Here is a 16387-nt window from a genome sequence, read left to right as displayed (position 1 = left end):
GAAAAGACTGGAGGCAATGTCATGTGTGGGTACTAGCCTGGGGGCACTGGTGACAGCACCGTTGCCGCTACCGCCGACGCGGTACACCACGAGCCCGGTGGTGGCGGCGACACTGAGGATCTGGGGCAGTGGAGATGGCACAGAGGGGAGGTGGGGGCCTCGGTTTGGTCCCCGATACGGAACAACCATAGGTTTGCACCGGGCATGATGGATGGCGGATTTCTAAATTGGCATCGGGCGGGAATTAAAAGGATGGGGGACATATTCATTGACGGGACATTTGCCAGTCTGAGGGCGCTGGAAGAGAAATTTGGGTTACCCCCGGGAAATGCCTTCAGGTATATGCAAGTCAGGGCGTTTGTGAGGACGCAGGTAGGGGAATTTCCGCTGCTGCCGGCCCGGAGGATACAGGACAGGTGATTTTGGGTGTGTGGGTCGGAGAGGGTAAGGTCTCGGTGATTTACCAGGAGCTGCAGGAGGTGGAGGAAGCCTCGGTGGAGGAGCTGAAGGGCAAGTGGGGGGAGGAGCTGGGTGAGGAGCTGGATGAGAGCCTGTGGGCTGATGCCCTGGGCAGGGTTAATTCCTCGTCTTGTGCCAGGCTCAGCCTGATCCAGTTTAAAGTGGTGCACAGAGCGCATATGACAGGGGCGAGGATGTGTAAGTTTTTGGGGGTAGAGGACAGGTGTTCGGGGGGCCCAGCAAATCACGCCCATATGTTCTGGGCGTGTCCGGCGCTTGAAAGGTTTTGGAGGGGCTTCGCAATGGCTATAGAACATTACAGCGCAGTACAGGCCCTTCGGCCCTAGATGTTGAACCGACCTGTGAAACCACTCTAAAGCACATCTACACTATTCCCTTATCGTCCATATGTCTATCCAATGACCATTTGAATGCCCTTAGTGTTGGCGAGTCCACTACTGTTGCAGGCAGGGCATTCCACGCCCTTACTACTGTCCGAGTAAAGAACCTACCTCTGACATCTGTCTTATGTCTATCTCCCCTCAATTTAAAGCTATGTCCCCTCGTGCTAGACATCACCACTTGAGGAAAAAGGCTCTCACTGTCCACCCTATCCAATCCTCTGATCATCTTGTATGCCTCAATTAAGTCACCTCTTAACCTTCTTCCCTCTAACGAAAACAGCCTCAAGTCCCTCAGCCTTTCCTCATAAGATCTTCCCTCCATACCAGGCAACATTCTCCTCTGCACCCTTTCCAATGCTTCCACATCCTTCCTATAATGCGGCGACCGGAATTGCACGCAATACTCCAAATGCGGCCGCACCAGAGTTTTGTACAGCTGCAACATGACCTCATGGCTCCGAAACTCAATCCCTCTACCAATAAAAGCTAACACACCGTACGCCTTCTTAACAACCCTCTCAACATGGGTAGCAACTTTCAGGGATCTATGTACATGGACACCGAGATCTCTCTGCTCATCCACACTGCCAAGAATCTTACCATTAGCCCAGTACTCTGTCTTCCTGTTATTCCTTCCAAAATGAATCACCTCACACTTTTCTGCATTAAACTCCATTTGCCACCTCTCAGCCCAGCGCTGCAGCTTATCTATGTCCATCTGTAACTTGTAACATCCTTCTGCACTGTCCACAATTCCACCGACTTTAGTATCATCTGCACATTTTCTCACCCATCCTTCTACACCCTCCTCCAGGTCATTTATAAAAATGACAAACAGCAGTGGCTCCAAAACAGATCCTTGTGATACACCACTAGTAACTGGACTCCAGTCAGAACATTTCCCATCAACCACCACCCTTTGTCTTCTTCCAGCTAGCCAATTTCTGATCCAAACTGCTAAATCACCCTGAATCCCATGCCTCTGTATTTTCTGCAGTAGCCTACTGTGGGAAACCTTATCAAATGCTTTACTGAAATCCATATACACCACATCAACTTCTTTACCCTCATCCACCTGTTTGGTCACCTTCTCAAAGAACTCAATAAGGTTTGTGAGGCACGACCTACCCTTCACAAAACCGTGTTGACTATCTCTAATCTAATTATTCCTTTTCAGATGATTATACATCCTATCTCTTATAAACCTTTCCAAGATTTTGCCCACAACAGAAGTAAGGCTCATTGGTCTATAGTTACCTGGGTTGTCTCTACTCCCCTTCTTGAACAAGTGGACAACATTTGCTATCCTCCAGTCTTCTGGCACTATTCCTGTAGACAAAGATGACTTAAAGATCAAAGCCAAAGGCTCAGCAATCTACTCCCTAACTTCCCAGAGAATCCTAGGATAAATCCCATCCGGCCCTGGGGACTTACCTATTTTCACACTTTCCAGAATTGCTAACACCTCCTCCTTATGAACCTCAAGCCCTTCTAGTCTAGTAGCCTGAATCTCAGTATTCTCCTCGACAACATTGTCTTTTTCCTGTGTGAATACTGACGAAAAATATTCATTTAGCACCTCTCCTATCTCCTCGGACTCCAAGCACAACTTCCCGCTACTGTCCTTGACTGGGCCTACTTTTACCCTAGTCATTCGTTTATTCCTGGCATATCTATAGAAAGCTTTAGGGTTATCCTTGATCCTACCTGCCAAAGACTTCTCATGTCCCCTCCTGGCTCTTCTTAGCTCTCTCTTTAGGTCCTTCCTAGCTAACTTGTAACTCTTGAGCGCTCTAACTGAACCTTCATGTCTCATCTTTACATAAGCCTCCTTCTTCCTCTTGACAAGTGTTTCGACTGCTTTAGTAAACCACGGTTCCCTTGCTCGACCACTTCCTCCCTGCCTGACAGGTACATACTTATCAAGGACTCGCAGTAGCTGTTCCTTGAACAAGCTCCACATTTCCATTGTGCCCATCCCCTGCAGTTTTCCTCTCCATCTGATGCATCCTAAGTCTTGCCTCATCGCATCATAATTGCCTTTCCCCTAGATATAACTCTTGCCCTGCGGTATATACCTATCCCTTTCCATCACTAAAGTAAACTTAATCGAATTGTGGTCACTATCACCAAAGTGCTCTCCTACCTCCAAATCTAACACCTGCCCTGGTTCATTACCCAGTACCAAATCCAGTATGGCCTCGCCTCTCGTTGGCCTATCTACATACTGTGTCAGGAAACCCTCCTGCACACATTGGACAAAAACGGACCCATCTAAAGTACTCAAACTATAGCGTTTCCAGTCAATATTTGGAAAGTTAAAGTCCCCCATAACAACTACCCTGTTGCTTTCGCTCCTATCCAGAATCATCTTCGCAATCCTTTCCTCTACATCTCTGGAACTTTTCGGAGGCCTATAGAAAACCCCTAACAGGGTGACCTCTCCTTTCCTGTTTCTAACCTCAGCCCATACTACCTCAGTAGACGAGTCCTCATCAAACCACCGTAATACTGTCCTTGACTAACAATGCCACCCCTCCCCCTCTTTTACCACCTTCCCTGAGCTTACTGCAATATCTAAACCCCGGCACCTGTAACAACCATTCCTGTCCCTGCTCTATCCATGTCCCCAAAATGGCCACAACATCGAAGTCCCAGGTACCAACCCATGCCGCAACTTCACCCACCTTATTCCGGATGCTCCTGGCATTGAAGAAGACACACTTCAAACCACCTTCCTGCCTGCCGGTACACTCCTGCAACTTTGAAACTTTACTCATGACCTCACTACTCTCAACCTACTGTAAACTGGAGCTACAATTCAGGTTCCCAAGCCCCTGCTGAACTAGTTTAAACCCTCCCGAAGAGCATTAACAAATTTCCCCCCCCCCCCCCCAGGATATTGGTACGCCTCTGGTCCAGGTGTAGACCATCCCGTTTGTAGAGGTCCCACCGACCCCAGAATGAGCCCCAATTATCCAGAAGTCTGAAACCCTCCCTCCTGCACCATCCCTGTAGCCACGTGTTCAACTCCTCTCTCTCCCTATTCCTCGTCTCGCTATCAAGTGGCATGGGTAACAACCCAGAGATAATATCTCTGTTTGTCCTAGATCTAAGTTTCCACCCTAGCTCCCTGAATTTCTGCCTTACTTCCCTATCCCTTTCCTACCTGTGTCGTTGGTACCTATGTGGACCACGACTTGGGGCTGCTCCCCCTCCCCCTTAAAGATCCCGAAAAACACGATCCGAGACATCACGTACCCTCGCACCTGGGAGGCAACACACCAACCACGAGTCTCTCTCGTTCCCACAGAATCTCCTATCTATCCCCCTAACTATGGAGTCTCCAATGACTAATGCTCTACTCCTCTCCACCCTTCCCTTCTGAGCAACAGGGACAGACTCTGTGCCAGAGACCTGTACCCCATGGCTTACCCCTGGTAAATCACCCCCCCCCCCCCCCCCCCCCCCCCCCCCCCAACAGTATCTAAAGCGATATACTTGTTACTAAGGGGAACGACCACAGGGGATCCCTGTACTGACTGCTTCTTCCCAGCCCCTCTCACCGTCACCCATCTATCTTTATTCTTCGAGTAACTACGTCCCTGAAGCTTCTACCTATGACCACCTCTGCCTCCCGAATGATCCGAAGTTCATCCAGCTCCAGTTCCCTAACGCGGTTTCTGCGGAACTGGAGATGGGTGCACTTCCCACAGATGAAATCAGCAGGGACACTGACGGCGTCCCTCACCTCAAACATTCTGCAGGAGGAACATTGCACTACCTTCCCTGCCATCCCCTCTAGATAAAAAAAGAAAAAGAAAGAAAGAGCTTACCTGTTATTCACTCCCCTTCTCAGCAAGCACTCACTCAGCAACCTCTGTGCCCCGCACAATAATACCTGAGGGAAAATAAAAGAAAAACTACTTACCAGTCACCAGCCATTCCCTTACCTGCAGGCTGTGACGTCACGGTTCAACTTCTTTCTACTTCTACCTGTCCTCGAGCTTTCCTCTTGATCTTTACAGCGGTTGTTTTTTTTTTTTGGTTAGAGGAGGGGGTAGGGAGGGAAACACTGAAGAAGTGTTTTGGGTTTAAAATCGACCGTGGATATCTAAGGAGGTGAGGGAGAGTATCAAATTGAAGGAAAAAACATACAAAGTGGCAAAAATTAGTGGGAGACTAGAGGACTGGGAAGTCTTTAGGGGACAACAGAAAGCTACTAAAAAAGCTATGAAGAAGAGTAAGGTAGACTATGAAAGTAAACTTGCTCAGAACATAAAAGCAGATAGTAAAAGCTTCTACAAATATATAAGACAAAAAGAGTGGCTAAGGTAAATATTGGTCCTTTGGAAGATGAGAAGGGAGATTTAATAATAGGAGACGGGGAAATGGCTGAGGAGCTGAACAGGTTTTTTGGGTCAGTCTTCACAGTGGAAGACACAAATAACATGCCAGTGACTGATGGAAATAAAGATATGATAGGTGAGGACCTGGAGATGATTGTAATCACTAAGGAGGCAGTATTGGGAAAGCTAATGTGGCTAAAGGTGGACAAGTCTCCTGGCCCTGACGGGATGCATCCCAGAGTGTTAAAAGAGATGGCTAGGGAAATTGTGAACGCACTAGTGATAATTTATCAAAATTCACTAGACTCTGGGGTGGTCCCAGAGGATTGGAAAGTAGCAAACGTGACACCACTGTTTAAAAAAGGAGGTCGGCAGAAAGCGGGTAATTATAGGCCGGTAAGCTTAACTTCGGTTGTAGGGAAAATGCTGGAATCTATCATTAAGGAGGAAATAGCGGGGCACCTGGAGGGAAATTGTCCCATTGGGCAGACGCAGCGTGGATTCATAAAGGGTAGGTCGTGTCTGACTAATTTGGTAGAATTTTTTGAGGACGTTACCAGTGCAGTAGATAACGGAGAGCCAATGGATGTGGTATATCTGGATTTCCAGAAAGCTTTTGACAAGGTGCCACACAAAAGGTTGCTGCATAAACTAAAGATGCATGGCATTGCGGGTAAAGTAGTAGCATGGGTAGAGGATTGGTTAACTAACAGAAAGCAGAGAGTGGGGATAAATGGGTGTTTCTCTGGTTGGCAACCTGTAACTAGTGGGGTCCCTCAAGGATCAGTGTTGGGCCCGCAGTTGTTCACAATTTACATAGATGATTTGGAGTTGGGGACCAAGTGCAATGTGGCAAAGTTTGCAGACAACACTAAGATGAGTGGTAAAGCAAAAAGTGCAGAGGCTACCGGAAGTCTGCAGAAGGATTTGGATAGGTTAGGTGAATGGGCTAGGGTCTGGCAAATGGAATTCAATGTTGCCAAGTGTGAGGCTATCCATTTTGGGAGGAATAACAGCAGAATGGATTATTATTTAAATGGTAAGATGTTAAAACATGCTGCTGTGCAGAGGGACCTGGGTGTGCTGGTGCACGAGTCGCAAAAAGTTGGTGTGCATGTGCAACAGGTGATTAAGAAGGCTAATCGAGTTTTGTCTTTCATTGCTAGAGGGATGGAGTTCAAGACTAGGGAGGTTATGCTGCAATTGTATAAGGTGTTGGTGAGGCCACATCTGGAGTATTGTGTTCAGTTTTGGTCTCCTTACCTGAGAAAGGACATATTGGCATTGGAGGGAGTGCAGAGGAGATTCACTAGGTTGATCCCAGAGTTGAGGGGATTAGATTATGACGAGAGGTTGAGTAGACTGGGACTGTACTCATTGGAGTTTAGAAGGATGCGGGGGGGATCTTATTGAAACATATAAAATTATGAAGGGAATAGATAGGATAGATGCGGGCAGGTTGTTTCCACTGGTTGGGGAAAGCAGAACTAGGGGGCATAGCCTCAAAATAAGGGGAAGTAGATTTAGGACCGAGTGTAGGAGGAACTTCTTCACCCAAAGGGTTGTGAATCTCTGGAATTCCTTGCCCAGTGAAGCAGTTGAGGCTCCTTCTTTAAACGTTTTTAAGAAAAAGATATGCCTTTCTAAAGAATAAAGGGATTCGGGGATATGGTGTACGGGCCGGAGAGTGGAGCTGAGTCCACAAAGATCAGCCATGATCTCATTGAATGGCGGAGCAGGCTCGAGGGGCCAGATGGCCTACTCCTGTTCCTAGTTCTTATGTTATTAAGTGTCACTTGACAACAGCTCCTCCACAAACCACCTTCAAGTTAGGGTGAGCACAACGGATGTATGCAAATTTCCCCGCAACAGCCAATCAGCAGCTCTGCTCTACTGCCCTCTGCTGGATGCTTGTCTCCACTTGAACAGCTTGGGTCTCTTGCTCAGGTACACCTTCAAGTTAGGATGAGCACAACGGGTGTATGCAAATTTCCCCCGCAATAGCCAATCAGCAGTTCTGCTCTACTGTCCTCTGCTACGTCCAGAGTCTTGGATACTTGGGTAAAACCGAGGTGGGGGATAGCAATATTTGGGGTGTCAGACGAGCCGGGAGTGCAGGAGCCGAAAGAGGCCGGAGTTTTGGCCTTTGCCTCTTTGGTAGCCCGGAGAAGGATCTTACTAATGTGGAGGGACATGAAGCCCCCAAGTGTGGAGGCTTGGATCAGTGACATGGCGGGGTTTCTCAGGTTGGAGAAGATGAAGTTTGCCTTGAGAGGGTCTGTGCAGGGGTTCTCCAGGCGGTGGCAACCGTTCCTAGACTTTCTCGCGGAACGTTAGGTGGAGGTCAATGGCAGCAGCAACTCGCAGGGCGGGGGGTGGGGGGTTGTTTTGGTTTATGTAAGGGGCGTTTGCCCCATTTTTGTTCTTAGTTTGTTAGATAGTTTAATGGTTAGAGGATTAAGTTGATTTGTGTGTTGGCATAATGCCCTTTGTATTTCTCTTTTGTATATTATCTTTCCTTTCTGGAGTGTTTTGGAAAAATTTATTGGAAAAATTTTGAATAAACATTTTTTTTAAAAAACAAACACCATTCCTTCAAAAGGCTGAGCACCAGTCCCTTCTGAAAGAACAATCAGCTCCCAGAATGACACAGTACTTCCACTAACTGCAGCAGCAAAAAGATGATCGAAAGCTCCTTAACTAAAGGTTGAATGACCTTTAATAACACTGGTAGGAAGGTCCTTAGTTCAGCTGTATGTATTTGAGAGTCAGTTTGGGTGCTAGAGATGCTGGAGAGAAGAGGCAGATCCCCCCCCCCCCCCACCCCCCCAATCCCCCACTCAAATGGAAAGGCAGGTGGATGATGATGCTCACAGGCCACTTGCTATCACTGAATGCATACAGAGGTGACCACACCACCCTTTGACAAATAATTATTACAGACTGAGACTCCATTTTAGCAGCAAGCCTGGTGCCATAGATACTTGCAAGGACCTGACTAACTATTATACTTCTTCAGAAGCCTGTAATGCTTTATATAGTACTGCATGGAAGATGGCATCTGAGTGAGGTTGCCATCCAGAACTTTGATTGACTACGTTTATCAGATTGATATTTACCATTAGTGCAAGCTCTTTCAGATCCACCTGGCAATGGCTTTGAGAAGTTTTTTTTGTTGCTGGGTTTGGTGAGAAGAGCCAACTGCAGAATACAGCATCAACTGTATAAATGTTTTGAATTTGCTCATGGGGATGGAGGAAGTGAATATTTAAGCTGGTGGTGATGATTAAGCAGCTGCTTTGCCCTGGATGATGTCGAGCTTCTTGAGAGCTGGACCCAGGCATGTCCCTTGTAGATGGTGGGCTGGCTTTGGAGAGACTGGAGAATAATTGCTTGCCTGAGAATACCCAGTCTCTGATCAGCTCTTTTAGCCACAATATTTTACATGGCTGGTCTGAATAAATTTTGGGTCAATGGTTAGCATCAGGATATTAATGGTGGGTGATTCAGCGATTATAATTTTGCTGAATGACGAGGTGGGGAATGGGGTATTAAACGCTTTATTTGGAGATGGTTATTGCCTGGCACTTGTTTGGCTTGGAAATTACTACCACTTAGCACTCTATTTTGAATGCTGTTTTATTTGCCTTCATTTCTGACTGTCACTTTTCCATCCTCTATTGTTTCAGTCTTGGTAAATATGGTTGATGGATTGAGGCTTTAAGAATTTTTTGGCGTTCCCAATTATTTGTCCCCTCACTTTACATTGTCACTTGCATCAAAGTTCCTCTGCTACTGTACAGTGATCCTTTCCATGGCCTGCTCTGCACGCAGATCTGTGAGGTAATAATGCAAATAACCTGACCAAGTAATTTTGGTGCAATTAACACATTATTCAAACGGATTTAACACATGCTCTTTAGCCAGGACATGCACCAGAAATGGAAAATTAGCTTCACTATTAATATTCTGCTGGTTAACAAACAATATTATAAGATAATGTAATACTTAAAAATTAATTTGATTGCAGATACTGGTGATACAGTATTAAGCCAAACAGGAGCAGAAGGTTATATAAAGGAACAAAAATGGGCTTCAAGAGCATCTAAAAGTATTGAAGAAGAAAATATCAGTTCTCCAGCCACATCTGGAGCACACAAAAAACAGAAATTTTTGAAAGAAATTTCTGAAATGGCACAAGACTCCACAAGAATGATCCATGAGCAAGAGTTCAGTTCAGAAGTGGCAGATGAAGCACAGCCAGCAAATGCCCACGCTTCATCAACCAAGCTATCTCAGACTGAAAAGCCATCACAGCTTCATATTATTACTCCTGTAAGGTTATCCCGCAAAGAGTTGCGGCAGATTACTGCTACACAGGTGTCCATGAGGCGCTCGAGTTTCAGTAGCAGCGTAAACTCTGTCCCCACGGATTCAATTGAAATGACCAGAAAATCTCTGGACTTAAATATGTAGCTCAAAATTTGCTGATTGTGAATCTTGCACTGTTCTTTCTTGTACTGGAACCATACAAGCTTATTCCTAGTTTGGCTTGGGAAATGAACTTATAAGTGTGGGTTTGCTCCATTAAGCATGATTGTATCACAGGGATACTTATTCCAAATATCCATGTAATGGATTCTGAACAGTTGCTGAGAGACCTACATTCCTATAGTGCATTCCTCCAGCTGACTACATTGACTCGATCCCCTCTAATGTGTAATGGCACAAAAAAGTAGTTCTGTAGTTTTGCTTCTAACCTTTTCACATAGCATTATCAGAAGACTGCAGGATGTTAATTACATATGTATCTGAATGAAGACTAGAATGCGCGGATAATAGTCCATTATTATTTCTTGGGGAGGGGGACTATGTAATGGGAGTAAAACTTCAGCCAATGAACCGGTAAAGCACTTACTGAACTAATCCATTCCATCACTAAGACCATCTAATTCCACCTCAGTAACATTGCCTGACTCTTCCCTTTCTCTTCCCACCTCAGCTCATCTGCTACTGAAAACATGCCTTTGTTACCTCTTGATGTGACAATTCCAATGCTTGGCCAGACCAACTATGTTCTATCATCCATAATGTTCAGGTCATCCAGAAATTAGCAGCAAGTCTCACTTACCTATCATCCCTGCGCTTGCTGATCTATATTGACTGACAATGTCTTGATTTTCAATTCTGGCCCTGGTTTTCAAATATCAGTGTCCCCCCCCCCCCCTCCCTCCTCCCTATCCCTGTAATATCCACCAGCGTGCACCTGAAGATATCTGTGCTCCTGTTTTTTTGAGCATTCCCAATTTTAATTGCTTTATCATTGGTGACCATGCCTTTCTTCAGCTGTCAAGGCCTTGAGCTCTGGAATCTCTCCCCCTCCCCCCAAAAAACCTCTTTACCTGTCTGTCTTTCTTTCTTTCTGAAAGATGCTCTTTAAAACCTACCTCTGTTTTAAGATTGCTTTCCGTCACTCGGTGTCAAATTTGGTTTATAATCCTTCTGTGAAAGGCATGGGCACATTTTAGTCCATTAATGACACTATATAAATACAGTTGTTGCTTATTTGTGAAAATTTAAACATGCTTAATTTGAATGATAAATAGCACTCCAATGCAGCTTTTCATAACATTGTTTTGAAAGCAGAGTTGAATTTACTTTAAAAGTGCAGGATTTATTTTGCACAACCATTTTAGGTTATGCTTTTAAATATCTGCCCTTAACTAGTGGATGGGTTAATGAATTTCACAAGTTCTGAATGACTGGTCACTTCACAATCTGTCTCATGTTCCAAAAATGCAAGTGCTAAAACTACATTTATTAATACTGTCTACTTGGCATAATTGGTATTATATTTGCTTCTGCCTTAGAGGGGGGTCATTTTTGTCTGCACTGCTTGGCGGATAAACCAGTGGGATGGATTACCACTATTTTGTAAATAAACTAAGGGAAGTGGGACGAATTACCCATCCATTATAGAAACTGACCAATTTTCATTCCCATTCAACTAAATGGTCTCTGAAATGAAAATGAAATGAAAATCGCTTATTGTCACAAGTAGGCTTCAATGAAGTTAGTGTGAAAAGCCCCTAGTCGCCACATTCCGGCGCCTGTTCGGGGAGGCTGTTACGGGAAATGAGTGTGCAAATAGCTCTGCCAATTTGCTACACAAGCATTAAAGACAAAATTTACTTCCAGAAGGCGGTGCATTGGAATCTCATTCCAGGACTTGAGCCTATAATTAAAACTGTTACTGTAGCGCTGTATTGCTCATTATTGGTGATACAAACTTTTGGATGAGGCATAAAAATGAAACCCCATCTGCATATTCACATAGTTGTTTTAACGGTCTCATGACACCATTGAAAAATAGGCAAGGGAGTTCTGTCCTGGCCAACATTTCTCCCACTACAGACACCACTAAAATAACCTAACTGGCTATTTATCTTTTTTTTGTGGAAATTGGTTCAGGTCAAACTAATTCAATGCCTGTGAAGTGTATTATATGACTATGTTCTCTTACTTTTGTCTGTTTTGCTTTGTCGGTTGACTGGTTACCTGTCCCCATTCCATTGTCTGACAAAAACTGTATTGTACCCATAATAAGCTATGTGAAGGGAAACGGAGTGGTGTATTTTAATTAGACTCTGACCTTTTTATATAGGACTCATTCAATCCAAACATTTTTTAAAATAAGGTTAGTGTACCCAATTTTTAAAAATTCAAATTAAGGGACAATATAGCGTGACCAATCTACCTACCTATTTGGGGAGAATGTGCAAACTCCACACAAACAGTGACCTGGGGTCAGGATCGAATCCGTGTCCTCGGTGCCGTGAGACAGCAGTGCTAACCACTGCACCATTGTGCTGCACCAATCCATTTTTTAAAGAAGATATTTAATTCCAAACACAATAACATCAATTCTGCATCCAATCAAAGCAAAGTATACAGTTTGTAAATTTTCACCCTTTCAATCGCCCCCCCCCCCCCATTTATGGCAATATTTGAGGAACAGTCTTCGGGGGGGGGCCCCGAAGACTGTTCCTCAAATATTGCCATAAATGACCTCCATCGTACCTCTAAGGGTACTCTAAATTCTGACCCACTTAAGGCAAATTTGATCTTCTCCAACCAGAGAAACTCATATAAATCCCCCAACCAAGCTGCGACCTCTGCTGGCGCAACCGACTTCCAATTCAAAAGAATCTGTCGCCGGGCAATCAGAGAGGTGAAGGCCACAATATCGGCCCTCTTCCCCTCCAGCAGCTCTGGCACCTCCATCACCCTGAAGATCGTCATCATATGGTCTGGCTTCACCTCAACCTCTACTACCCTCGATAAGGTCCTGAATACCACCTCCCAGTATCTCTTCAACCCCTCACTTCCCCAGAAAAATCCAATCCAAACATGAGAAATTAATGTATCCTGTTTACTGGATTAGCTGGACTAAACTTGAGTAAAATTATTTCCGTTCCATTAAACATAGGTCTCCAGCATAAAACAGCCCTGAATTTAATGTTAATTGGCAGTTTTGTTCAGCAGTGGATAATGGGGGAAAAAGGGTATACTATTGTAGCAGGGATGCTGTTCTGAGGTTAGTGCTGAGGCACCTCAGTGAAATAGAACAGGGGAACTTTGATCTCCATTGGTGGTGCTTTACCTGACCCCTGGGAGTGCTTGATGGTAGCACTGATCCACTTCCTGGTATCAACATTCCTCACCCTAAGCACAGAACTTAAAAAAAAGATATGGTGAGTGGCACGGTGGTGCAGTGGTTAGCACTGCTGCCTCACGATGCTGAGGACTCGTGTTCGATCCTAGCATCAGGTCACTGTCATGTGGAGTTTGCACATTCTCCCCATATCTGCATGGGTTTCACCCCCACAACCCAAACATGTGCAGGGCAGGTGGATTGGCCACACTAAATTGCCCCTTAATGAAAAAGAAATAGGGTACTCTAAATTTATTTTTAAAAAAGATATGGGATGCGGTCTTATGTAGGTGTCATTTCAGGAGGGGTTGGCTGCGGGTTTCCCACCGGCTCTGTCGGCGAGTTCCCCATCACTATCTAACCACACGTAGTCACTGTTTCATGCCCTGGGTGCTTCCCTCCGGGCTCGCCCACACTTAGAATGTTTTCCATCACTGAGGAGCTGAACTCACTGTCCAGACTGGCTTCTCAGAGATTGAGCCACAATTTTGAAAGGTGCCCCCCCCCAGCCCCAACCCCCACCCACAGGCAATGTCACACCCCACACACATGGGCACTACCCCTCCACCTCCCCAAGTGAGGACATCCCGTCAAGGGATCACTGAAGCCCTCCCCCCTTTTCAGGCCTTCCTAAGCCCCTTTCAAGCCACCCCCCCCCCCAATTCCAGGACACCCACCCTTCACCTCCCAACCTTTGGGAGGTGCCTTCATACCCATATTTCACCCACCCTTCACACCCCTCCTTCATCCCTCCTTTCATGGACATGGCGGCCTCAGGCCCTGACCCTTGGCAGTGCCACCCTGGTACCTACACTCTGGCATCCTGGGAGAGCTCCTGCCAGCCTGACCGACCACCCCGGCACCTTGGCAGTGCCAATGTGCCTGGTGCCGGGGGAGAACCAGGGTGCCACATTGCCCTGTCCCTGACCACCCAGGGGCCTCCAATGGCCTGGGAGAACACCCAGATGCTGTTCTGCTTGGTCCAAGTTTGTGTGGACCCAGTAAATCTTCGCCCGGCTGGGGTCTCTGGGGAGGCCGATAGATGATGGCAGCCAGTTAGATCCTGTGTCAGCACAGTTAAGTGGGTTCTTAAACCCAATTAGCTGTGCGAGACTGGGCCACGCCCATTGTGGGCGGGATCCTGAGCGCGGCACCTCACGAGATCTGGTTCGATCTTGCGAGGTGCAATGGCTGTCAGAAAGCCCGAGGGAGGCCTCTCCCGTACTCTACCGGCCTCGTCCCACTCCGATTCCAGCGGGATGTGGCTGGTAGATTGGCCCTTGTAGTAATCTCACTGGTATATTTTAACCTTACTGCAAACTTAATGAGGACGTTAAATGTGCTCCTTACTGTGCAATTGCTCCACATAAGTGACAATGTCAAATTAAAGGTTGGCACTGCTGCCTCACCTCGCCGAGGACCCGGGTTCGATCCCGGCCCCCGGGTCACTGTCCATGTGGAGTTTGCACATTCTCCCCGTGTCTGCGTGGGTCTCACCCCCATAGCCCAAAGATGTGCAGGTTAGGTGGAATGACCATGCTAAATTTCCGCTTAATTGGAAAAAAATAATTAGGTACCCTAACTTTATTTTTTTAATTGTAAAATTAAAAAATAAAATTGCACTAAAGAAAATAATTATTGGGTTTCAGGTGTCCCCGATTGGATAAGGATACTGTTATTTTCCATGTGCAGTGAATATAACCATTTTATGCTAGTGTTTCAAACATGCTAAATTTCTGTCCCTATGGTGTTGTGGTCTAAATGTTCTTAAGTGTTCTACATGTTTTCATTTTTGTACTTTAATGAGGATGTTTTGGTATTCCAGTTTAATGTTTTTTATAGAAGCACATGATTCATGTATAAAGCAAATATGATTGCACAAGTTAATTTTATTTGAAGAGATTTTTGTACTTGTATAAAAATAAAACAATGTAAGATTGTTTCCCGGAATTGAATCAATATTTTAAGAAAATGGTTCCGTACCAGGGCCCTTTTAAAACATTAACAATTAAGGTTGAATAAGGTTAAATAAAAAGGAGGCAATAATGTGAATACTAATAGTTCTTTGTAATGGTTTGATTTTCGAAATGAGTACTGATGGTGAAATTATTTTTAAACACATTTTCAGAGCTGCTTTGTGCTAAACTAACTTAGTGGCCAAATAAATTCCAAATCAAGTCTAGACGTTATTTTTGTTCCCTTCATTGTACATTAATGTAAAGTTTATTTTTGTACAATTATAACTGAGCATTTGTCCCAAAAAATTGCTGAATATAAGCGGATCTCAAAATACTTCAGCGTGAATAGTGGTTCCATAGTTTTTTCCACATCACTGACTTTATATCCTATTTCCATATGAAAAGATAAGCAAAGCACTGATACAGTATAAACTTAATTTGCAGCATCATTTTACAAAATTATGTTATACCCATTAGGAACTGTCACTACATAACTCAGTGCATATTATTTATCATGTCTAAGTGTACCCACTGGACAATAAGAAGTTACACCAAAGGGTCATCTGGACTCGAAACGTTCGCTCTTTTCCCTCCGTACAGATGCTGCCAGACCTGCTGAGATTTTCCAGCATTTTCTCTTTGGTTTCAGATTCCAGTATCCGCAGTAATTTGCTTTTAATAAGTTACAATTGGGCATTTCATCCTAAATCTCCACTTCACAGACAAGGCCCGCAATCTTTGCTTCCAGGCAGAGTTGATATTTATTCTGTTTTTAACACATACTCGGAATCAATTCTTTGTTTCTTTACGACTACTATTACCACTCCCTTGCCTTTTGTTCCATGACATCTTTGGTATTTAATCTCTCTCCCACTCTGTAACCTATCCCTGACCTTCCCTTTTGTTCGACTTGACCATGTCCACATTTTCAATAGCATAAAACCCATCCATAACATTTCTACCTCTCTTAATTCCAAAGAAGAGTCATATTGGACTCAAAACACTAACTTTATGAACATGGGAAATAGGAGCAGAAATAGGCCATTTGGCCCCTCACACCTTCTCCCCTATTCAAAAGACCATGCCTGATCTGTTCGTGTTCCGAATTCTATATTCCCATCTATCCCTGACTATGATTCCATTGCCTAAACAGAATCTATCGTACCTCCACCGTAAAAATATTCAATGACCTTACCTCCGCCACCTTTTCAATCAAGTCATCCTCACTCTTTTTTTTATTAAATATTTTATTGAAAATTTTTGGTCAACCAACACAGTACATTGTGCATCCTTTACACAATATTATAACAACACAAATAACAATGACCTATTTTATAAACAAAAAATGAATAAATAATAAATAACAAAAATGAAAACTAGCCCAATTGGCAACTGCCTTGTCACAAGTAACACTCTCCAAAAATATAATTTAACAGTCCAATATATAATTATCTGTAGCAACGACCTATACATACTATACAGTATATATTAACAACCCTGAGA

At 44.7% G+C, this 16387-nt stretch overlaps 1 protein-coding gene across 2 annotated transcripts in view; it reads left to right on the top strand.

Annotated features, from left to right (window-relative positions):
- LOC140429541 (kinesin-like protein KIF27) overlaps window positions 1–12199 on the top strand; it is a 187551-nt gene extending 175352 nt beyond the window's left edge. For both annotated transcript variants that reach the window (XM_072516669.1, XM_072516670.1), the window contains one exon: window positions 9243–12199. In XM_072516669.1, the coding sequence (XP_072372770.1) occupies window positions 9243–9688 (446 nt within the window). In that variant the 3' untranslated portion in view covers window positions 9689–12199. The remainder of the gene's footprint in view (window positions 1–9242) is intronic.
- Window positions 12200–16387: the final 4188 nt, after the last annotated feature.

This window comes from Scyliorhinus torazame, chromosome 9 (genome assembly GCF_047496885.1).
Source record: "Scyliorhinus torazame isolate Kashiwa2021f chromosome 9, sScyTor2.1, whole genome shotgun sequence".
NCBI classification, from domain to species: Eukaryota; Metazoa; Chordata; class Chondrichthyes; order Carcharhiniformes; family Scyliorhinidae; genus Scyliorhinus; species Scyliorhinus torazame.
Note: the sequence above shows the minus strand (reverse complement) of the source record. Positions and strands in the feature narration are given on the sequence as shown.